At 38.3% G+C, this 24,702-nt stretch overlaps 1 protein-coding gene and 1 pseudogene across 1 annotated transcript in view; one reads left to right on the top strand and one right to left on the bottom strand.

Annotated features, from left to right (window-relative positions):
• POLD3 (DNA polymerase delta 3, accessory subunit) overlaps window positions 1–24,702 on the top strand; it is a 48,250-nt gene that overhangs the window by 14,431 nt on the left and 9,117 nt on the right. Inside the window, exons 4-9 of the mRNA XM_059132693.1 lie at window positions 2,302–2,341; window positions 3,573–3,705; window positions 8,628–8,892; window positions 10,275–10,347; window positions 15,610–15,769; window positions 18,690–18,796. Coding sequence (XP_058988676.1) covers window positions 2,302–2,341; window positions 3,573–3,705; window positions 8,628–8,892; window positions 10,275–10,347; window positions 15,610–15,769; window positions 18,690–18,796 — 778 coding nt within the window. The remainder of the gene's footprint in view (window positions 1–2,301; window positions 2,342–3,572; window positions 3,706–8,627; window positions 8,893–10,274; window positions 10,348–15,609; window positions 15,770–18,689; window positions 18,797–24,702) is intronic.
• On the bottom strand, window positions 920–1,556 carry LOC131818787 (GTP:AMP phosphotransferase AK3, mitochondrial-like; annotated as a pseudogene).

The following is a 24,702-nucleotide window of genomic DNA, read 5'->3' as shown; positions in this document are numbered from 1 at the left end:
TCTTATGGTTTGTGAGGTCAAGCCCTGATTTGAGCTCTGCTTTGCAGGGAGTCTGCTTGGGGATTTTCTCCCTTTGCTCTGCCTCTGCTCGATTGCTTGCTTGTTTGCACACACACACATACTCTCTCTCTCTCAAAAGGAAAAAAGAAAAGTCTTTAAGAAAGAAATAAGTGTCTTAGGTAAAGACAGTAGTGAATTTGCATCATGCAACTAATCTGTAAATCCAGTTGGTTTTTTCCTGGAATTTTATAGACATAGTATCTCACAGAGCCATATACAGCAATGCTAAAAATGTCTTTTTTGACATCAATCTGCACAAAAGCCTCTGATGAGATACTTTCCCCAAATGACATGGAATTTGTTTCTTTTCCAGAAGATAAGGAAACATTATCAACCACTTATTCTTCTGAGCAAATGTTAGGTTACTACCAATTGCTCTTTTAATTATGCTCAAATAGGTTTTTTTTTTTTAAAGTTTAGACATTTCTGATGTTTTTCAGTTGCACCTCCATAGAAGATAACTGTAAAACACACTAGATGATTTCAAAAGTTGAGCTTCATATCTCACTCATTTGGCATATACTTAATTTCCAGATAAAATCAGTAGAAATGAAACTAATACAATGTTCAAAGAACTCCTAGATTCTGGTCTTAGGACAACGAGCTTCTTTTTTTTTTTTTTTTTTTTAAAGATTTTTATTTATTTGACAGACAGATCACAAGTAGGCAGAGAGGCAGGCAGAGAGAGAGGAGGAGGAGGCAGGCTCCCTGCTGAGCAGAGAGCCTGATGCGAGGCTTGATCCCAGGACCCTGGGATCATGACCTGAGCCGAAGGCAGAGGCCTTAACCACTGAGCCACCCAGGTGCCCCAGGACAACGAGCTTCTAAATGCATGGATGAGGAGCTTCTGCTTATCTGACTAGGTAAATGCAGTTTTCCTCATGATGTAACTGATATTTTCTGGTTTATTTGTTGAACTTTTTGTTTGTAGGAAGGCATATACATAGGGCCAGATCTTGTTGGTTTCTGTTCTGGAGAATGTTTCTAACATCCCACTTGTCTGGTAGATGATATTCCAGGACCAGCTCTGTTTGGGCTTTGTAAGCCTTTGATCTCTTGAGGACCATCTCTTTCATCTGTTACTCTCACACTGGATGAGAGGCTCTCCAGTCAGATCACCAAGGCCCATGGTATTGGGAGAGTCGAATTTGATGTTGGAGACTTGGTGACTAGATGGATGAATTGAGGAAGCAATGGATGTTGGTTCATGACCTCAAAGGTCATGTTGAGATTAATCACTCTATCTGATAAACTATCCAGGGCTTCTGCCTGTGAAAGTACTTTGGAAAACTATCCAATAGCCGGCTATACTGGGTGAGATTTTTCAGCTCATGAAGGGCCAAGCTGAGTCATGACATTGTCCAAAATGAGCTTCCCTTGTTCAGTGAAAGTCTTGGCTAACCTGCCAATTTCTCTGCCCCAGGCCTGTTTGAGACTGGGTCCTTGCTGGAGAGGGGCTTCAGCTCGAAGTATTGGTGGTGTGCAATGAATGACATACCTTGCCCGAGCCACCATGATCACTGTGTTCAGTAGTCCGGGGCCCCACAGATAGTGGGGCTTTGGCCTGGCTGCGCACTCAATCTCCTCTGTGGGCTGGCAGCACTGTGAGCTGGGGGCTGCCTTTTGTTCGGTTTTTGATTGTATTGATATGTATATTCTATCACTTTCTTACCCAGATGGAGAAATTTTAAAATAAACAAGTTAAAATGAGTCTGACTTTATTAAACTGTATACAGATTTTCTTAAAAAGATTTTATTTATTTATTTGAGAGAGCGAGAGCATGAGTGGGGTGGAGGAGTAGAGGGAGAGAAAGAAGCAGATTCTTCCCTGAACAGGGAACCCAGCACTGGGCTGGGCAGACACTTAACCTATTGAGTTACCCAGGCAGCCCTGTGCATAAATTTTTTTAAAAGATTTTCTTTGTTATTTGTTTGTTTTGTTTGTTTAAGGTGGCAGGGAGAAGCAGAAGCAGAAGGAGAGGGAGAGGGGCAAGCAGATTCTGAGGCCCTGCTGGATGCCACAACTTTGAGATTATGTCCTGAGCTGAAACCAAGTTAGATACTCAACCTACTGAGCCACCCAGACACCCTTGTACACAGAGTTTTAGGGTTATCTGACGTTCCTAATTTCACATTTGTTATCTGATGTTCTTAATTCACTTTGAATTATCAGCAAAGAAACTGTAAAATTGCAAGTTGTATTACTACTTTAAACACTAATGAAATGTTATTTCCTTGCAGTGCCACAAGGTTGCAGTAGTGAGAGAAGATAAATTGGAAGGTAAGTGTTTTAGCAACTTACCAAGATTTTCCTCTTACACCGTCAATGTAGGTACAGTAAAAAATCTGCCCCTAGCATCTGCATGCAATATATTGAGCTCTTTAACTGAAAAGCTGAATATTTTTTTATTAGTAGTTTCTGAAACATGTTAAAATAGGATACTACCTCTAACTAACTTCCCATAGCTTCCTATAGCTGCTGTCATTTACAACACACTTTTATTACAGGATTTCAAGACTCATGTCATTCGTGCAAAAAATTATCGTGAATACCATATGGAACACCTCATCAACTGGAAGAGACAATAGTCTCTAAATATTGTGTTGTGTTCCATAACAGTTTTTAGGAAGAAAATTAAAGAATGCTTTTTTTAAAGTCAGAAAGACTTAATATAACTTATAAATTAAATTTATCATTCCATTTCAAGACTATTAATGCTCTGGTTCTATTATTTAAAAATCCAGTTCAGAGGAATTTTGTAACAGGGTCCACATGATCTGGACATTGTCTCAAGACAAAACCTGTACTGTTGTTATTTTGTATACAAAGACTCCTGACAGTGGTGTCATTTTCTTACAAAATAACTCCGAGATATTCAGGGTGGAGGAGATGTCCACTTTTGTCTTTCTGAATTTCCCGTAGTTTTGGCCAATGTGAGATTTAGTTATTCAGTAGATACATAATGAATATTTACTCTATCTAGCTTTGTGCTAGGTGCTGTAGACTCAGTCACAGTCCCGTTCTTGGTGGAACCTAACATTTGTTCTTGCGACATTGTTTTATGGTTTTTTGCTGCAGACTTACCTGGTTAGTAGTATTTTTGTTATAGAGTTGCTTTCTCTATACAAAAATTGAATTGTATAATTGAGTCTTCTCAGATAGAAATTACTTTAATTATATGCTAGAGTGTAAGATTCTTCCGTGACTGAAGAAAAAAAAAGGAACGTCATAGTCATCATCAATCATCCATTAATGTTTACTGAAAGTCCACTGGATGAGTGATACCCTCACAGGTGTTGAACTTAGAACTGACTCACCACCACCTACCTTGTCATGATGTTCCAGTTACAGAAGAGTTGATGTTATACTGTGTATGTGACTCTTTGGCCTTTTAGAGCTTTTGAACCACCACAGATTGCAAATGGTTTTAATGCAGAAAGGTTTCTTGTTAAAGTCCCTACATGCTATGAAGTTTGTGTATTAACAGACTGCTTTTCCTGTTGACTTGTAGCAGTGAAGTCCAAGCTAGCGGTGACTGCCAGCATCCATGTGTACAGCATCCAGAAAGCCATGCTAAAGGACAGTGGGCCTCTGTTCAATACGGACTATGACATCCTTAAAAGCAACTTGCAGAACTGCAGCAAGTGAGCTCCTTAATGTTCCTTGTGGGCTTCTTTACGAATTGATTTTGTAAGATGTTTACACAGTGGCTGCCTCTTAAGAGCAAATGCCAAGTCTAGTAAAACCCCATTTATCTTGCAGTAAGACACATGCCTGGTTTTATTAGTACATCATAAGGTGAAAAATAGCAGCCACAACCCATACTGAAAATCCCAGTGGACTCCCCATAAATTTATTTCTCATGTATTTATCCTGTCACCACCACCCGAAATGTTTGTTGTGCCCCCTCATTACTCCCTTACCCCAGTCTCTGCTTGTCTAAATCCTACCCATTTTTCAAGAACCAGTTCAGATGTCCTTCAAGAACTGTTTCTGATTTGTTATCCCTCTGTCTTCTGTCCAAAAGCATTTGATCTTCCACAGCCAGGCTCAGATCTTGTTCATCTTTTGTATCCTTTATATCATCTTCAGTGAGGTCGTGGACTGTAATGCACAGGTTTGTGTTGTGACTTTGCTGCTTAATAGCCTGGTGGTTTTGGACAAATCACTTAAGTTCTTTTGAGCTTTGGCTTTTTCATTTTTAAATTAGATGTAATAATGCCTGCTTTGTGGGGTTGTATTGAAGGTTCAAGTCAGTTCCCCATACATATTAAGCACTGACTACTTTGACAGGTACAAAGGAGATAATTTTAATTCATTCCACAAAGATGCTATATGGCCCAACTTATGGAACTGATAGTCCTAAGGGAGTATAATATAGTGTGACAGTGCTCTAACAGGAGTAATACTGTGGGAGAATATATGGGGAAGCACTCATTCCCAACTTGTGAGTGAGGAGGCAAAAGAAAGAAGGCTTCCTGGAGGTGTGGCAGCTAAGCTGAGGCCTGAAGACTTGAGTTGTAGTAGCCAATCAAAGGAGAAGTAGCAAAGTAAAGACAGAGCTGCGAGAAAACCTGGTGCTGTGTGAGACCATAGTCGTTTTCTATGGCAGGAACTTAGAGTGAGAGGTAGAATATTATGAGATATAAGACAGAAGTAGGTGTCAGATTATATGCTTTGACCACGAGGTTAAGGAGTTTAGACTTTATTCTGAGGGCACTAGGGAGCTACTGAAGATGTTGAAGCAAATGGGTGAAATGATCAAAATTGCATTACAGAAATATGACGTGGGGGCACTGGGGTGGCGCAGTTGGTTAAGCATCTGACTCTTGATTTTAGCTCAGGTGATCTCAGGGTCATGGGATTAAACCCTGTGTTGGCCACTGTGCTCAGCAGGGAGTTTGCTTGAGATTCTCGCTCCCTCTCCACCTCACTGTGTTCGTGCATGTGCATGTGCTCTCACTCTTTAAATGAATAAATAAATAAAATCTTAAAAAAAAAAAAAAAAGATCCCTTGGCTGCAATGATGAACATAGATCAGAAGGGAATGAATAATTTGGAGACAAAGCCATCAGAGAGAAGAAATGTAGTGATTCAGGGTGGAGAAGAGTTACCTGAAGTATCGTAGTGATGTTGGAGATGAAGCAGTATGAGAGTTAAGAGTCATGCTCTCAAAACCTGGATTTTGTAATGCTTGGGGACCAGGTGTGTGTGTGTGTGTGTGTGTGTGTGTGTGTGTATGGGGGCGGTATTCATGGTGTTCAGGATGATGGCCATGTGTCTGGATGGGTGATGGTGTCTTCACTAAGAAAGGGAATATGTGGGAAGGCGTAGACTTGGGAAGAGAACAAAAAACGTTAAATTGGGTTTGGACATGTTGAGTTTGTGAAAACTGTGGGGAGTCCAAGTGGCGATGTCCATGCAGTAGTGTAGAGTCAAGGAGAGAAATCTAGCTTGAAATTAGAAATTTTGGCATCAGAGAAAATAGCTAATTAATTGAACCACAGCAGTAGATATAGTCATGCAGAGAGAATGTATAGAATGAAAGAGGGCAGAAAGTCAAACTCTAGGCCACAATTACTAGCTGTATAACCTTGAGCAAATTACTTAATCTCCGTGTCTCAGTTTCCTCCTCAATAGAGCAATGCTAACAGTGGTTCTAACCTCAAAGGGTTGTCAAGGAATAAATGAATGAATATATATAAAACACTTCAAATGGTGCTTGGCACATAGTAAGCACTATTTAAATGATAGCCATTTTTCAAGGGATGGGCAAGAGAAGCGGAGCCTAAATGGGAGCAACCAGGGATGAGAGGAAAATCACGAGTATATGGGGTTCTAAAAGCTAAGGAAAGAATTTCAAGGAGGGACAGATTGACAATGTCATACCTTGCTGAGAAGCTGAGTAAAACAGGAACTGAAAAGTGTCCATTGGATTTAGTGATGACCTTGGTAAGAGGGTTTTCAGTGGATTGACCAGATTCTGGTCAGCTGAGGAAATGGGAGCATGAGAAAGTGAGACAGCAAATATGAACAACTCCTTCCAGGAAATTTGACTGTAAAATGGAGGAAAAAGAGAGGTAGCTAAGAAGGAATTGAGACTAAGGGAGGATCTACACATTTTTAAAGTTGAGAGTGCCTTGAACTTGTACTATTAGGAAAGAGCCATGAAAGAAGAAATGGTTGAGGCTACTGGAGAAGATGGGATAACTGATAGAACCAGGTTCTTGAGGAGAAATAGATATAGACTTGCCAGTAGTTTCTGGAAGTTCCATGAGAATAGGGATTGTGTCTATTTTGTACCAAAATGGTACCTAGCAAATGGTAAGCATTCAATAAGTAATTGTTGAGTGAATTAATGGTAGATAATAGCTCTTTTATTCTATAGCTCAAAACCTTAAGTATAATAAGCATACAAATATTTATTAAATAAATAAATGTAATTACATAGCTAAAGAGTAATGATTTATATTTATAAGTGGTGTTTTTAGGGAAGGATCACAAGAAAAGATGAATACCCAGATGTGTTTATGTAAATTATATTTTAAATTCCAAAAAATAACCAGTATTAAAATATAGTTATGGCATGTGAAGCTTTAAAAATCAGTTCTTCTGTTGTATCTAATAAGCAAACAGGAATAAAGGTAACTCAAAAGTTCAAAATGAAATTTCCTCAGAGACCACTAAAGTAAACATGGCAAGTAGAAATGTGGCAGTAGGAAGCACTTTAATGAAACTTTACTTAAATACTTAAAGTATCTTGGGTGGAAATGTGAAGAATTTACTCCAATAAAAAAGTTTGTGTTTGGTCCTGAGAATTATGGGCCAACTGAGATCTGACTCATTGTTTCGTGTGTTTTAAGAAGCGCTATGACAGGAAGAAAATTGAAATTTTAGGACCGAGCAGATTCTTCTCTCTTCGGACATGTTCCCAGCCTAACTTGGTCTCTTCCTTATTGCCAGTTTCTGGTCCTGACCCTAAGGTGTGGAATGTAGACCAAATGGAGAAAGAGTTGTCTGAGGGCCAACTTTAGATGTTGACAATGAAATAAGACATTGCTCTTTTCCTTGTACATAGAAGTACTGCAAGGCTAGAGAGAAAGACCAGTGGGTGAAAGGAAATTATCTCTGTTATTAACTCTGATGCACAAAATATTTGTGGTAGTGTGGGGTTTTCTGAAATGGGACTGTAGTAAATCAGTTGAAGATTTTTGAAGCTATACACTCTACCTTTGGGACTGTTCAGTCTAAAGTTACTTCTGAAATTAAATAATTTATCAGTGACTTTTTTCTTACACTAGTTACTCCAGCAGTTAATCTTGAAGTTTTGCCTGGTTGATCTCCTACGCGATCCTATGCGATTACTCTCACCACATTGTTTCTTTCTTAACCTCCATCTTCTCCCACCCCAAGTTGAAGTGATACATTGAAGAAGAGAGAGAAACCAGAGGTCTCATTTCCAGAATCTTCAGTTATCATTCTTTCACTAGTATTTCTATGTGCCAGGTATTGTACTGCGTACCTAAAATACAAAAGATGAATAATGCCCTTTGCTACATCCAAGGAGCTCTCACCAACCCCCAGTAAGCTAAAGACTGGGGGAAATCAAATGGTGTTCTTTTTTAGAAAAGTGGGGGAACTTTGCTGTAAGCACAACTGTGATTTGTGTGAAACAGGCGCATCTGTGATGATTATAGAAAAAGAGATGGGGGTGCCTGGATAGCTCAGTGGGTTAAGGCCTCTGCCTTTGGCTCCTCAGGTCATGATTCCAGGGTCCTGGGATCAAGCCCCACATCTGGCTCTCTGCTCAGCAGAGAACCTGTTTCCTCCTCTCTCTCTCTCTCTCTGCCTACTTGTGATCCCTGTCTGTCAAATGAATAAATAAATCTTTAAAAAAAAAAAAAAAAGAGATGAATGTTCCCTTTGATATACCATGCATACTGTGCCAAGTTTCTTCACTTGGTTTGGAGCATACTTGTCTGGTGCTGTTAGTTGGTATTATTAGAAATTATGAACAAATGACAGTGAAGGACCACCAGTCATAGGAGCCAGTGGCTCTGTTCCCAGCTTCTTCCTTGTTTCAAAGCATGATCCACTCTGGCCAGGAGAGTTGCCAGGAAATTTGTTAATATTTAAAGCTCATAATTTTGGTCCAGTCAATATTTATTGCATATGTAGTCCTATAAGTTGAAGGTCTTTAAAAACAAGAGGTAACCCTTTGGTTTCCCAAGGGTTAGTGAAATTACTAATCTTTTGTTATTTTCTGGTGTATTCTTATTGTTTTGAATTTAAAAGCTTTATTCAAAAAAGTAAAGATATTCAATATGGTATGGAGGAAGACATCAGATTCCAGTCCCAGTTCTGTTACTGACTATATGTATAATCTAGGGCAAGTCCCTCACTGTCTCTCCAATACTTGTTTTGTATCTAAATGAACGTTTTGCACAATATAATTTCTAATATCTATGTTAGTTGTAAAATGTTCTAATTTAATACTATTAGACTTAGAACGTAACATGTGGAAAGGAGCAAGACTTTGAAATTAATGTAATATTTGTGACCTCAGGTTTAGTGCCATACACTGTGCAGCTGCAGTCCCCAGAGCTGCTGTTGAATCCTCGTCCTCTGAAAAGTTTGAGCAGTCCAATCTTCAAGTATCAAGTGAGACACCAGCCAATAATGAGTTGACAACCAATGGTCACAGTCCACCTACCTCCAAACAGATTTTCCAGCAGCCCAAAGGGATAATGGGTATGTTTGCCTCTAAAGCTGCTTCTAAAACTCAAGATGCCAACAAGGAAACCAAAACAGAGACTAAAGAGATAACAAATGTAAGTCTTTAAAGATATGTCTTTATTGGGGCGCCTGGGTGGCTCAGTGGGTTAAAGCCTCTGCTTTCAGCTCAGGTCATGATCCCAGGGTCCTGAGATCGAGCCCTGCATTGGGCTCTCTGCTCAGCAGGGAGCCTGCTTCCTTGTCTCTCTCTGCCTGCCTCTCTGCCTACTTGTGATCTCTGTCTGTAAAATAAATAAAATCTTTAAAAAAAAGTAAAGATACGTCTTTATAGCTTAGAATGGGTAACTGGAAAAGCATTATAGTTCCAGTGGTAGCAGTTTAATCACTTTTATATAAAGTTTATTATATACATCAGGTTCTGATGTATATAATATGTTCTATTTTTTCTCCTTTAGTTTGAATCCTTTAATTCTTGATATTCTCATCTCAAATAGTCCTTTTTCTTTCGATAATGCTTCTCACCAAGCCTTGGATTCTTCTGTAAAATGGCCCTGTATACATTACAAGATGGTTGTGCAAGCCAAATAATGCCTGTGAGAACACCTGAAAATTACAGAGTTTAAGGAATTTTATATTAGCAATACGTCATTTTGGGAATATCTTATATTCTGACCTTTGCCTTCTAGTCCTTTCTTCTTAGTATATTTAACATTCTCGTTCTGTTTTATGAATTTTTGTTTTTTTCTTTAGCTGCTTCCCTTCGTTTTTTATTATTCACTCATCTTAAGTAACTTAAGTGCATTCACTTGAGAAAAGTCTCATTAAAACAGTATTTAAAAATACTCCAGAAAGGCACAATTATTGTTTTTTTTTTTTTTTTGTTATTACCTTCATTGTGATTTTACAGCTTCCACTTTGGGAAAGGAGAGGGGATTAGAAGGAAAACACTAACATTATGGAACTACTGTGTGCCAATAGTTTGATCTCTGCTTAAATCCTCCTAACAGTCAGTGAAGGAGAGATCTCCATTTTGCATGTGGTGAAGCTGAGTGCTAGACTTATTGACGGATTTGCCTGGGTATCAGATTGCTATTCAGTGGTGCAATCAGTTTTCAAATCCACTTCTGATTATTATAAATGTAACATTTTGAAGGTTCTCCCTCCACTTCTTGTGTACCATACTGCCTCTGATCTGTTTTAATTCTATTAAACTAAGTAGTTTTAAAATATTCTTAAAAGTTTAAACACATTCATGGATAGTAAGTCTATAAGAACGATGAGCAAGTAAGCTTTGGAGATAAACATGAGGTACTCTGGTCTGGATTTGTTCTTTTATCTAATGCTGACACATTTTGGCATGATTATATAGAGACTGTGCCATCACAACAGTGTACCCTGGTATTGAAGAGATTAAGACTGCTATTCAAAGAACAGCCTTAGACACTAGAAAAAAATCATGTGTGTTTTCTGCTTTTAGGTATCTTCCACAGGCAACAAGGCACCAGGGAAAGGGAATGTGATGAGCAATTTTTTTGGAAAAGCTGCAATGAGTAAGCATGTTTTTACCTTCCTTTGATTAATACATGAATGTTCATATAATAACATATTTGAGGTGAAAGCCACCTTTTTCAGTTTTTACCCATCTGGTATATTGTACAGCCTTCCTGCATCCTAATACAAATTTTCAGTCTACTGACCAAATATTGAATGGAAGTAACCCAACTGGACCAGTGGATTTTATGGGTGAGCTGGGTTCAGTTTAGATCTTTTGTGGGATAGTTTACTACTCCTGTTTTTACTTCCTGCCTTGTAAAGAGAATTTATTATTTGTTTCACAGGGCTCTTGAAAATGGGTGACAAAATAGAAGGAGGCTGCTTGGTTATACAGTACAGTGTTGAGGTTAATATCCTAAGTGCTGGGGTCAGGTTTGTCTCATGTGACCATTATTAATTATTACCCCTGTCTCCCAGGGGGTTGCAAAAACAAATCTTTGACCTTCTGTAGTTATTTTTTACAGATTACTCATGATAATGAACTAGACCTCAATATGAATTAGAAGGACCCGGGGTAGTGGCCACTTAAAAATAATACTTTTTGAGAAAATAGAATCGCCTTTATTTAAAAATTTTTTTAAAATAAGGATTCTTTCATATGGAAAGAGCCAGTAGTCACATATTTTCATACTTCTCATACCAAGTACACATCCCCTGAGGGTATGTGGCATAATACCAGAAAGAATTTAGGAGCCACAGGATAATTATGGCACACTTTCTTGGAGCATCAGTTTTACAAAGATCTTGTGGGAAGGCGTTTTGTTACATGCCTATGCAAGCAAAATTAGTCAGAATTCTGCTTTCCCATGATGGTCAAATTAGTGGTTGGAGGAGGCTTTGGGGTGATAGTGTTTATTTGCCAAAAAGCTATCCCAAAAAGTTTTTGTGTTCTGAAAATAGATGGAAAATTTGATACGTTCAGGTTATTGGGAAGCACGTTGTTTTGTTGCGGGCAGAGTGCACAGGGAGGGCTCCCTACTTCTGTGAAAATAGATGGTGCTAATGTCACTGGCCTGCATGGCTGGTACTAGTCCACTGAACCGAATCAGGTTGTGTGGTTTCTTGGTGACTTTTGGGTCCACATTTTTATTTGTTTTGTTTTATTTGTTGTTTTTGGTGCATTTGAACCAGTGAATGTAAGCATTTTTATTATTTCTAAAATATATAAACTATGAATATTTGTTAGTCAAAAAAAATCAAGCTATACAGAAGTATACACTTATTTATTGATGTGTTTATTTAGGAAGTATTTATTGAGCAGCTGCTGTGTACTTGGAACTATTATGCATGATGATACAATGAAGAAAATGTAGACAAGTGAGATCACTGCCCTCATGGTCCTTACATACTACCAGAAGAGACAGACAAATAAAGAATAAAATAGTTAATTATAATTACTAGGCAGACAGTAGGCAGATAGGGAGTGGGGAAACTGGATAATATAAAAGAATTAAATATTTATCTAATAAAAAGAATGGCTTTTAAAGTTGATTTATTTAACAGATGTTTTTTTAAAGAAGAATGTTTAGAGTAAAATGATGAATATTTTTATTGTATTTGACACATGACAAGATCATTGCAATGAAAATGAAGAGTGTTGGATGAAAAGAGTTGTGGAGACTTGAAGCACTTAAAAACTTAATGCTGGGGGCGCCTGGGTGGCTCAGTGGGTTAAAGCCTCTGCCTTCGGCTCAGGTCATGATACCAGGATCCTGGGATCGAGCCCCACATCGGACTTTTTGCTCAGCAGGGAGCCTGCTTCCTCCTCCTTTCTCTCTGTCTGCCTCTCTGCCTACTTGGGATCTCTGTCTGTCAAATAAATAAATAAAATCTTAAAAAAAAAAAAAAAAAGCAAAAACCTAATGCTGAACAATAGCAAGTGTAACAATTACCCTCATACATTGCTATGGAGAATAGAAAATTATGTGCTTGTTCTAGAGACAGTATGGCAGTCTTTCAAAAAGTTAAACGATTATCCAACACTTCCATCTATTCCTGCATATCTACTCAAGTGAATTAAAACTATATGTCCACAAAAAATCTTGTACACAAATGTTCATAGCAGCATTATTCATAATAGTCAAAAAGTGGAAACAACCCAAAGGTCCATCATCTGATGAATGGATAAACAAAGTATGGTATAACCATACAATGGAATTTACTATTATTTTTTTTAAAAGATTTTATTTATTTACTAGAAGGAGAGAGATAGACCACAAGTCAGGGAGGGGCCAAGGGAAAGGGAGGAAGAGACTCCCTGCCGAGCAGGGAGGCCAATGCAGGGTTTGATCTCAGGATCCCAAGATGACAATCTGAGCTGAAGTCAGATGCTCAACTGACTGAGCTACCCAGGTGTCCCACAATAGAATATTATTGAGCCATAAAAAAGGAATCAACCTATGCTATAACATGGATGAAACTTGAAACATGGGAAATGAAAGAAGCTAGACAGGAAAGGCCACATGTTATGTAATTCTATTTATACAAGATGTCCAGAATAGGCAAATCTATCAAGACAGAATGTAGAATATTAGTAGATTAGTGTCGTGGGCTGGGTTGGGATTGGGGAGTGACTGCTAACGGGTACAGGGTTCCTTTCTTGGGGTGATGAAAATGTTCTAAAATTAGATAGCGGTGATGTTTGCACAGATGAAAACCACAGAATTTTACACTTTAAAGATTTTATTTATTTATTTGACAGACAGAGATCACAAGTAGGCAGAGAGGCAGGCAGAGAGAGTGGGGGAAGCAGGCTCCCTGCTGAGCAGAGAGCCCGATGTGGGGCTTGATCCCAGGACCCTGGGATCATGACCTGAGCTGAAGGCAGAGGCTTTAACCCACTGAGCCACTCAGGTGCCCCGAATTTTACACTTTAAATGGGTGAATTTTCTGGTATGGGAATTACCTCCTTAACAAGAACCTTAATGCTTTATATGTGAAAAAAAATTACAGCATTGGTGACAAAATTAAGAAGTCATCTGTATTTTGTAAAGGAGTTTCATATTTTCTTGAGTATAAAAAGGAGATGCTTTGGGGGCACCTGGGTGGCTCAGTGGGTTAAGCCTCTGCCTTCAGCTCAGGTCATGATCCCAGGATCCTGGGATCGAGCCCTGTATTGGGCTCTCTGCTCAGCGAGGAGCCTGCTTCCTCCTCTCTCTCTGCCTGCCTCTCTGCCTACTTGTGATCTGTCAAATAAATAAATAAGTAAATAAAATCTGGGGCGGGGGGAGGAGATGCTTTTAATAGTCAATGATACAAATGACTTGATCATTCAGATAAAAAGGAAAATATGTGATTAAATTTTCCTTAACACACGCCTGGGTGGCTCAGTTGGTTGGACGACTGCCTTCGGCTCAGGTCATGATCCCGGAGTCCCGGGATCGAGTCCCGCATCAGGCTCCCAGCTCCATGGGGAGTCTGCTTCACTCTCTGACCTTCTCCTTGCTCATGCTCTCTCTCACTGTTTCTCTATCAAATAAATAAATAAAATCTTTAAAAAAAAAATAAATAAATAAATAAATTTTCCTTAACAGTAGTCTGAAAATGTTACAGTAAACTGCCTCTTTACTGGGTAATTGGCCAATTGTAGCTGCACATGTAAATGAATTAGGAGTTCCTCAAATACTGTGAAATCAAGACAGAGTAAAAAAACTCTGGATGCTGAAGTCTGTTTGGTCACTGGTATTTTAACTAAGTTCAGTTTCCTGAAATTGGTAGACTCTTTTCTTACCCCAAGAGGGAGGTAGGAAATACTTTTTTTAAAAAATAATTTTAAAACAGTTGCTGTCAATATGATATAATTCTGTAACAAAATGCAAAATTTGCTTAAGCTTTATGGATATACATGCAACTTCAGAGAACTCACTTTCTGAGGGTCAGTTACTGACTCCAGACCCCCTGGAGAAGCATGTTTACTCTCCTATACAATTTGGTGGAAAAGTATGAGCAGTACTGATACTTGAGAACACCAGTGTTAAAAAGGCAGGAGAGAACGCCGCAATTCTCTAGTGGATTCCACCATTTAGAATTCTCAGTGAAGTCTTCGGAAAATGAAACTTAAATGGGTTGCATGTTATACTTTTATCTGTCATCTGTTCTTTCACATAATATACTTTACTTGCAAATTCTTATCCTAAGCTGTGTGTAATGACCAAGGCTAAGATATCAGTTGTTTTTTTCTACATTATAGCTGGCTTGAGCTGTTCTACAGCATATAACCAAACCCACTTATTGAAGAGCCTCAGGCTGTTTACAGCTTTCTGAGAGTATTTTGTGACTTCTCTTGGGGAAAAAAAAATTACTATATATAGCATGAAGGATATTCTTCTATAATTTCTCAGATGGCTTGGCCCATCTTGCGTGCATTTCTTAGTTCTCTGCACAGCATAGTAGTTTTTGTGTTTTTCAGATTGGTATAAGGAAAGAGGTAAGGATTTTGAGGAGTTAAACAAACTGGCTTGGGTTCAAATCCTGACTCTTACCTTTTTTTATAGATGTTACCTTGGGTAAGTCATATAACCTCACATACTAATCCCTTTTAGTCCTTTCTATAGTCTCATAAATATTACTTCAGTTTTTCTAGAGAAGACTGACTTTTAGGTAACTTACCCAGAGTAAAACAGTATAACTCAAACTTTTCTGATTCCAAAGTAGTCTTTTAATTATGTTATTAAGGGGCATCTGGCTGGCTCAGTGGGAAGGGCATGCGACTCTTGATCTTGGGATTGTGAGTTCGAGCCCCACATTTGGTGTAAAGATTACAAAAATAATTAAATTTTAAAAACCCTTTAATTATATCATTAAGATAGAAGTAGTGAGATGATAAGAGTATCCATATTTAAGTAGATAGAATATAATAGAAAATAGGATCTTGGTACAAATTTCTGTTGTCACTGTTTGTAAGCTGTGTACTCTTGGGAAACGTCTTTTATCCCTCAGACTCTTAATTTTCCCATCTAATAAATGAGTTGTATTTGCTTTTTATAAGCCATGCTTTTACTATTATTTGGCCTGTGGGCTGTGATATAATGAGGGATTAGCAAGAGGCAGAAATGAAAACAGAGCTAGAGTGGTAGTTGGAAAGGAGACATGTTCTCTGACTAGACCCTGAGTTCTGTTAGGACAGGGACTATTTTTTTTTTTTTATCCCTTTAGCCCCTGCTCCTAATAAATTATTTGGCACTTAGTAGATTGTCAGAAGAATGATAGATTAATATTGTATGATGAGGTTATATATCATCTGCTTGCTGTATTTGTAGATAAAGTCAATTTGGATTCAGAACAAGCAGTGAAAGAAGAAAAAATAGTGGAGCAACCTCCAGTGTCTGTCACTGAACCAAAGCTGGCAGCCCCTACAGGCCTGAAGAAATCCAGCAAAAAAGCAGAGCCTGTTAAGATGCAGCAGAAGGAAAAAAAAAGGTAGGAAAATTTTGTTGCCTGTGGGGGATGAGTGTCTCTGCTGGGGGTGAGAAGGTCTGTTTGGGCTTATTGACAGCTGGCGGTTTTTAGTTGAGTACTAAATCCTACTTAATGCCTTAGGGATACAGCTGTATAACCAAAATGAAGAGAGAGAGAAGTTCAGTAGCTTATCTAGTGAAAGAGAACTGTGGAATCAGCCAGTTTAGGTGATTTAGAGCCCAAAGCCAGTTTTTTGGGCCCCATCGATCTAAATTGATTATCTTTTTTTCTTTACTTCATTTGAAGTTTGTGGACATGGCATAAGTGTGCCTGATTGTGTCTGTGTGTCTGTTTTCACTTCAGATTGCCAAGCGAGGGGTTACTGTTTCCAGTCAAATTTAAGAGAAAAAGTTCTTTGTTTTCTTTTTATATCAATGAGTTTATTTTTCAAGTGGTAAAATGTAATTAGAAAAGAAAATAAAAAGCACACAAGCTGTTAAAAATGGATCCAGGAATTTGAGACACTACCTCATAGTTGGTAGGAATTAGTCTGTTGAAAGAAATTCTAAAGACACTGTCAGCACTGATAGGCCCAGAAATACTTGACTTTTGTGGCAAGGCTGGGGCTACTCTAGTAGAAAACATCAACAAAATGCTGAAGTTTCAGAGGGTCAAGGCTCTGTTCAGTGGGCCTTATCCCCAAGAATATGTGATGTGTGTGGGTTAAAATGTCCCTAGTCCATCAGTAAGACACTCATTGTTGATGGTTATAGCCAGGGATGCTTTCAATATTTCATTACCAAGTATGATGTTAACTGTATGTTTTTAGTAGATGCCCTTTACTAGATGGAGGCAATCTTTTTCTGTTCCTAGTTTCTGGAGGTTTTTTATGAATGTGTGTTGAATTTTGACAGATCCTTTTTCTTTTTTTTTTTTTTTTCTTTTTTTTTTTAAAGATTTTTTTTTTTTTTTTTTTTTTTATTTGTTAGAGAGAGAGAGAGATACAGAGTGCAAGCACAGGCAGACAGAGTGGCAGGCTAGAGGCAGAGGGAGAAGCAGGCTCCCTGCCGAGCAAGGAGCCCGATGTGGGACTCGATCCCAGGACGCTGGGATCATGACCTGAGCCGAAGGCAGCTGCTTAACCAACTGAGCCACCCAGGCGTCCCGACAGATCCTTTTTCTGCATTTATTGAGATGATCATTTGATGTTTCTGTTAATATGGTGAATTTACCTTGGTTTTTAAATGTTAAACTAACCTTGCATTCTTGGGATGAACCTCACTTTGGTCATAAGATGTTATCCTTTTTATAAATTGTTAGATTCTGTTGGCTAGTATTCTAAGGATTTTTATGCCGCTGCATCTGTGAGGGCTGTAGATCAGCCATTTTCTTTTCTGTTAATGTCTTTTTCAGATTTCAGTATCTGAGTTATGCTAACTTCATAAAATTAGTCAGGAGTTGTTTCCTTCTGTTTTCTCAGAGAGTTTGTGTAATATATGTATTATTTTTTTTTCCTTAAAGGTTTGATAAAATTCACCAGCAAATCCAAACCCAGAGTTTTCTTTGTGGAAAGGTTTATTTTATTAATTTCGATTTTTTAAATAGAGCTATTTAAATTTTCTTGTTCTCATTGGGTCAGTTTTTGTTTTATATATATAATATATATTTAAAAAAAAATTTTTTTTTTTTTTAAGATTTTATTCATTTGACAGAGGTGGGGCCAGGCAGAGGGAGAAGCAGACTCCCTGATGCAGGACTTGATCCCAGGATCCTGGGATCATAACCTGAGCCAAAGGCAGACACTTAAGTGACTGAACTCTGCAGGTGCCCCAGTTTTGGTTATATTTTTAAAGGAATTTATTTCATCTAAGTTATTGAGTTTATTGGCATAAAGTTCCTGATAATAGTCTTATTCTTTGAGTATCTATAGAATCTGTACTTATCACTACAGATTCATTCTTTCATTCCTAATATTGGTAATATGTAGTTTTGTCTTTTTTAAAATCAGACTTATAAAGGGGTTTATTAATTTTATTAATCTTTTGCCCCAAAATAACAACCTTTGGCTTTGTTAAATTTTTTTCTATTTTATTTCATTGATTTCTGCTCTTCATTAATTTTTTCTACTCATTTGGGGTTTAATTTTTTTCTCACTTGAGGTAGAAAAATAAGTTGATATTTAAAGTTATATAAGAAATAAGTTAATGAAGATTAAAAACTGTATCTCATACATATTTGAGTAGTGTGGTAGAGTATCCACAGGAGCTAACTAATGACAAGATGGAGTCTAGGTTTTTTTATTATGTCATTAGAATCACATTAAGGTCTTATGTCTATGCCTTTGCCCATATTTCCTCTTTGAAGTATTTGTTTTATTCTCTTTAATATCTTTTTCTGCCTTTTTTTATCTGATAAACTTCCACTTAGCTTTCAGTTTTCAAGTAAGAGTCTTGTCGCATAACATTTTAATTGTGCAGTCATACCTGTCATATTATCTTGTATTGGGTGGTGTTTATATCTATTTCTCCTGCCAGAGCTTCTTGAAAAATAGTATTTTTTTTCACCTTTCATCCTCAGTGTTTAGGAAAGAGCCTCTACTTAGTAGCTGCTTATTCAGTGCTTTTTGAATCATTGAAAAGTCAATAGGAAAAGTAAGAAGGAATCTGTAGGAATTTGTAATGATTCTTGATGAGCTGTTAAGTAGCTTCCAATGATCAATATAGAGAGCTAGAAAAATGTTTAATTCTGGTCACCCCATGGAGTGACTTAGTTGTGGTCAGTTAGCAGAATATCCTTAAAAAAGAACCTTTACTGGTCTACTTTGACTCTTCTATCCTCTGGAATTAAGATCATGAGTTATGAAACAAGACTGATAGTAGCATATAAATACTTTCATTTTTATTTTGTGTAACATGCTTAAATTATTCCTGGATGCCAACAGGGGGAAGCGAGTGGAGTTATCTGATGATGAGACAAAAGAAACTGAAAATATGAAGAAAAAGAGGAGACGAATCAAACTTCCTGAGTCTGATAGCAGTGAAGATGAAGGTGGGCATTGCTGTTAATTTTTGGCTAGTGGGATTGTCTCAGGCTGCTGTAACAAAAATATCATACACTCGATGGCTTAAACAAGACAGATTTGTTTCTCACAGTTGTGAAGACTGAGAAGTTCAAAATTAAGGCACTGTCTGATGTGCGTGGTTCCTGGTGGGAGCTCTCCTCCTAATTTGTAGGATACCTTCTTATTCTCGCGTGGTAGAGAGAGAAATCGTCTCTCTTGTGTTTTGTATAAGGACAATAATCTCATTCCATTAACTACCTCCCAGAGGCCTCACCTCCAGATACCATCACATTAGGGATTAGAGCTTCAGCATATGAATTTTGGGGGAACACAGATATTTAGTCAGTAACATAGGCCAATTCTTACTATGCTTAAGGAGTTAGTTAAAAAGTAATTTATCACAGGTCACAATGACAATAGCAATCCTAGTGTTAAGAGACATAGCACCACCTAAAGTCTGCTTCAACCTTTTGACGAGAACCATCATTTTCTGGTAATATGCCAAAATAAACATAAAAGAAAAAGAATAAGGGTTATTATTATATATATTATCAAAGAGCTTCTCTTTTTTAAAAATGAAGTGGTGATATTCCTTTGGCTACCTTCATGTGACTCTTTTAAAATGGGTAATATTGTAGGCATCAAGGCTGTTGGTGGCATGGTGGTATTCCACACCACGTAAATAAAGCCATGCCAAGATTAAGAATCTATAGTGTCATTGTTGAAAGGGATTGATGCCATAGACCCTTTCAGTTTTAGGCTGTGGGCACTGTTGTGAGATCAACAGAGTAAGGGCAAGATTCTTTTTTTTTTTTTTTAACCCGCTGAGCCCCCCAGGTGCCCCAAGGGCAAAATTAATGTGCCTCTTCAAAAATATCAGATACTCTAAGAGGCAAAATCTCTTCCCAAAGAGTGTAAATGTGTAAATGAAGGTGTAGAGAAAGAGGAGGCTGTTAAAGAGAAAGATGCCTTGGATGAACTCACATACCAGATGACTTCTACCCTGTTTTGAGAATAGTGGTGAAAAGCTTGGATTTTCAAAATCAGTTCTCCATGAATTTTTGCCATACTGAGTAAAAAACATTTTGAGGGGGCTAGGGAGATACAGTCGAAAGGAATTCAGCATCAAGTGAAGGTATAAAGACAAACAGACGGATGCTAGAAGAGATTAAAGGAGAATAACAAAGAAAAAGGAATCTATTCTGCTGTTGAAGGACAAAATAAACTTGTTAGACTCTACTCTTATCTGAAAATGCTATAAGAAGAACTGAAAATGACAACAGAGGTTTCCCCAAAACAACTCAGCAACTGTACATGTACAATTGAGTGAAAAGGCAAATTATGTAAACAGATGATTGTAATGTAAAAGAAATGAACAGACCCAGAAAATTGTAGAAGGAAATTAAATCTGTCTATGATAGAGGCACATCTTTGACTCTTCCATGGATTTAGATCCTAACAGCCAGGCTTACTTACGTTGGAATTTGTGGCCTCTGATACCCCATGAGAGGTATAGTGCCCACCAGAGCTGTGGTTTTTTTAGTGACTCTGGAGTGGGTAGGGATAGGGCATTGTGAGCATCCTAGAGGGGTAGTTGCTGTATACTCATTCCATGTCATGTATCAAAATGTTTTGACCAAGACTACTGAAAGGAGGATACCCAAGCATGTAGATGAAACAAGAACCATTAAGGAACGTTCTGACCAGTAAAGAATTGAGAAATAGAGGCAACTCCATGCAGACACTTGGGAAAATAATTAGGATATAACAGGAATATGTGCTAATTGGATTAGTCTTCCATATTTCCAAGCAGGAAAGGACTTGGGGAAGATTCTGAAAGAGGCTTTCAAGCCATTAGCCTAATGTACTTTGAAAAGGTAAACTCGATAGTCTAGTGAAGGAGTCCGCTCTAAGTCAAGGAATTACTGTGGTTGATTGAGCACTTGTTACATATTTTTTTTTTAATTTTTTTTTTTTAAAGATTTTATTTATTTATCAGAGAGAGGGGGGGAGAGAGCAAGCACAGGCAGACAGAATGGCAGGCAGAGGCAGAGGGAGAAGCAGGCTCCCTGCCGAGCAAGGAGCCTGATGTGGGACTCGATCCCAGAACGCTGGGATCATGACCTGAGCCGAAGGCAGCTGCTTAACCAACTGAGCCACCCAGGTGTCCCACTTGTTACATATTTTTGAAATATTCTCTGTAGTTCTGATCCTTATCCCACAAAAGCAATACTTGTGGGTGATTAGAAATATGAGTGGGGTTATTAGTTGGAAAGAAGCGAAAAGAAATGTGAAAAGAGGACAACCTATAGTAATGGATAATATAGATGACAGGCTTTCAGATTTTTTACCTAGTAAAAATAATATTTAGCATCTGACTAAATTTATAAACCTTTTCCTTTTTATTCCTGAATGTTTTCTTTGTCTCAAAGCCAATGAGCTTTAATTTAAACCTTCACAGCGTCTCTAACCTATTACCATTTTATTACCAATATAGGTTATTCAGGATGCTGCCTTTTGCTGGAAATTAGCAGATGAGCAACAGGAGTGGAGGAAATGGCAGGGACTTTGGAGTCAAACAGATATGAATATAAATCTTACCTCTGCCACTTACTGTGCGACTTTAGGCAGATTGTTTAATTTCTCCACTTCTTTGTTTCTCCATCTCTAAATTGGGGATGTTATCACACACTGTGTAGGTTTTTTTATGAACATCAAATAAGACATATTAACAGTGCCAGGACAGTGCTTAACATAGCAGCTTTCCTTATTATTCACCCTCCGTTTGTTATAGAGGTGTTCAATAAGTGTTTAACAGTAGTAAATCTCTTCTCAGAAAATTCTGTTCAACTTCATATCTTTAAATCTCTACTCAAGGGACTTTTCCTTTGTTTCTCTTCCTGGCAGAGGCTTGAGCATATTCAGCAGGTCTGCATACTCTGTCAAGCAAGAAAAGGCCAGACCCAGAAAGAAATCACATTAAGAGTAATGTCTACATTGCTAGGAAGAAATAGTTTTAATTGATATGTTTGAGTTTTTGCTAACATTTTCAGTTTTCGCAAATTGCTTATGGAGAATGTTAAGGAAATGACACCCTCCTCTTTTTAGGTTAAGATAGGTAGTTTAAAAAATTTCCTAGGAAGCTATGAATGATTTCCAGAATTTCTAATTACCTATCTCTGCCATAGAACTCTGTGATTAAACAGTGGTTACATTGCTGGATCCCTGAAATTAGTTTTACCACAGTTCTTATTCTGCACCAACAAAGGTTGTTTTCCTGGGATAATGTTACATTTTACTGTTTGAGTGTCTTTTATCTGAAGAGCTGCAAAGTCATTACAGATAGATTTAAAATACACCAGTGTAAGGGTGCCTGGGTGGCTCAGTTGTTAAGCATCTGCCTTTGGCTCCTGTCATGATCCCAGGGTCCTGGGATCAAGCCCTGCATTGGGCTCCCTGCTTCACGGGGGGCCTGCTTCTCCTTCTCTCACTCCCTCTGCTATGTTCCTTCTCTACCTGTGTCTCTCTGTCTGTCAAATAAATAAATAAAAATAATTTAAAAAAATAAAATACACCAATGTATGAAACGTTGCTTATGCTTGTGTCACTAAAAATAAATCAAGGGAGAATGCTTGCCTTGATAGTAAAGACTAAAGTACGGAGACATGGATTCTAGCATATGAATGTGGGCAGATTTTTTAAAAACAAATAATAGGAGGGGCACCTGGTTGGCTCAGTGGGTTAAAGCCTCTGCTTCGGCTCAGGTCATGATCTCAGAGTCCTGGGATTGAGTTCTGCATCGGGCTCTCCGCTCAGCGGGAAGCCTGCTTCTCTTCCCCTCTCTCTCTGCCTGCCTCTCTGCCTACTTGTGATCTCTGTCAAATAAATAAATAAAATCTTTAAAAAATAATAATAAAACAAATAATAGGAATAGGGATTTTGTGGGATTATTATGAGTGAATGATTAATGTTTGTAAAGTCCAGAAAATTCTAGTTGTTTTCTCTATCCTTCCTTTCTTAAGATATTTTCCTTAAAACATTTTTTTTTAAGATTTTATTTATTTATTTGACAGAGAGATCACAGTAGACAGAGAAGCAGGCAGAGAGAGAGAGAGAGGGAAGCAGGCTTCTTGCTGAGCAGAGAGCCCAATGCGGGACTTGATCCCAGGACCCTGAGATCATGACCTGAGCCGAAGGCAGCGGCTTAACCCACTGAGCCACCCAGGTGCCCCTCCTTAAAACATTTTTTAAAATAAAGTGATACACGATTTGAAAAACCAGATAAAATAGAAGTTTTGTAATATATAGTAACCTCTCCTGTCTGACTCATCTACTTGACTGATGCTTCTCTTGTCAACTTTCTCCCATCTGCCTTCCATCTTTGGGGGATTTGCGGAAAATTCTTATTCATTACAAGTTCTTGGCTTGCTCCCTTTTCTTTTCTCTTCCCTGGTATGGTGGGGGTGGAGGGGCAGGTTTACAGCATTTCATTCCTTTGTCATCATTGTAATCATTCTCTTTGGGGAGATGTGGAAGGGAGAGGGAGGCATATGCTCACTCTTCCTTGACCTAGAAGCTGCTCAGCCCAAATGTAGTTCAGAAAATGATTGTTTTCCTTTATTAAAAAAAACACTGTTGGGGCACCTGGGTGGCTCAGTGGGTTAAAGCCTCTGCCTTCAGCTCAGGTCATGATCTCAGGGTCCTGGGATCAAGCCCTGCATCAGGCTCTCTGCTCAGCAGGGAGCCTGTTTCCTCCTCTCTCTCTGCCTGCCTCTTTGTGATCTCTGTCAAATAAATTTTTAAAAAAATACTGTTATTTGTGTTCAGTGCCAGGGAAATTGTGATGTCTCTGCCTTCTCTGGAGGTTAGAGTCGGGGTGTAGGGTGGGGGGGATCTAGGTAAACAATTCCATACAGTGCAGTGAGAGGGGTCTTAGAGGATGGTACTAGGATTAAATGTTTTAATGGTTGCCAAAGTGGAAATAGGATTAAAACTCTTAAATTTATTACTGTGAGTACTCAAAATTCCTTTTGTTTGGCTTTCTTGCTGTGTAAAGCTTCCTCCTGCCTGTGAAAAACACGTGACACAGCTTTCTTAGTTGCTATACCTTCAGAAAAATGAGAGCCTGGTTCTGTGGTTTGACTTTTGCTTACTTGAGCTCCTGTTATGTTCTAGCCTCCCAGAGCTGGGTTACTGGCTGGACTACTTTCCTCATGTTTCTGACTCTTATTTCCCAGACTTATAAAGTTTTGGGGCCCATTTCATACTGAAGTGTATAATTTATTGTTTCGTTCTGGCTCTTGTTTTGCTTCACCTCTTTAGGTCATTTGGCCTTCAACCCTCCACTGTCATAATTTTTAACACTGACCTAATCAGTTGGGAGAATTTCAGATCCAAGACTTGTGCTAAGAATTTGAATACAGCCAGGAGGTTCAGGGAGCAGGTGAGGCTAAGCAGCTATCCAGTCTTTTTACCAGCAATTTCTTTGTGATGATTAAGCAATAGGTCAGCTGAGGATTTTCACTTCCTCCCTCATGAGCCTTATACAAGACCACTGTTTCTGGGATTGTTCAGGAATGATGAGATCCCTCTGGTGATTCTCTCTTCTTGGGTGATTCCACTTCCAGAGCAATATTGCTTTCCCAAAAGTATTCTTTCCTGCTAATCTCACTGTAGTGAAACAAACCTCATCAATAGGCGATCACTAGAAATAGCAGCCCTGTACAATACTGAGCAAGTCTTAGTTGTTAGAGCTATAATTGTGACTGTTTCAAGGTAGTTTTTCCTTCAGTTTATGCTCTTAAGGTCAGCTGGAAAATTACAGTCTAACAAACATCTATAGGTGATTGCAGATAATCCTTACATCACAGTCACAAAAATTCTGGCATGGAAC

This window comes from Mustela lutreola, chromosome 1, assembly GCF_030435805.1.
Source record: "Mustela lutreola isolate mMusLut2 chromosome 1, mMusLut2.pri, whole genome shotgun sequence".
Lineage (NCBI taxonomy): Eukaryota > Metazoa > Chordata > Mammalia > Carnivora > Mustelidae > Mustela > Mustela lutreola.
The sequence above is the reverse complement of the archived record's forward strand: the minus strand, read 5'-3'. Positions and strand labels throughout refer to the sequence as shown.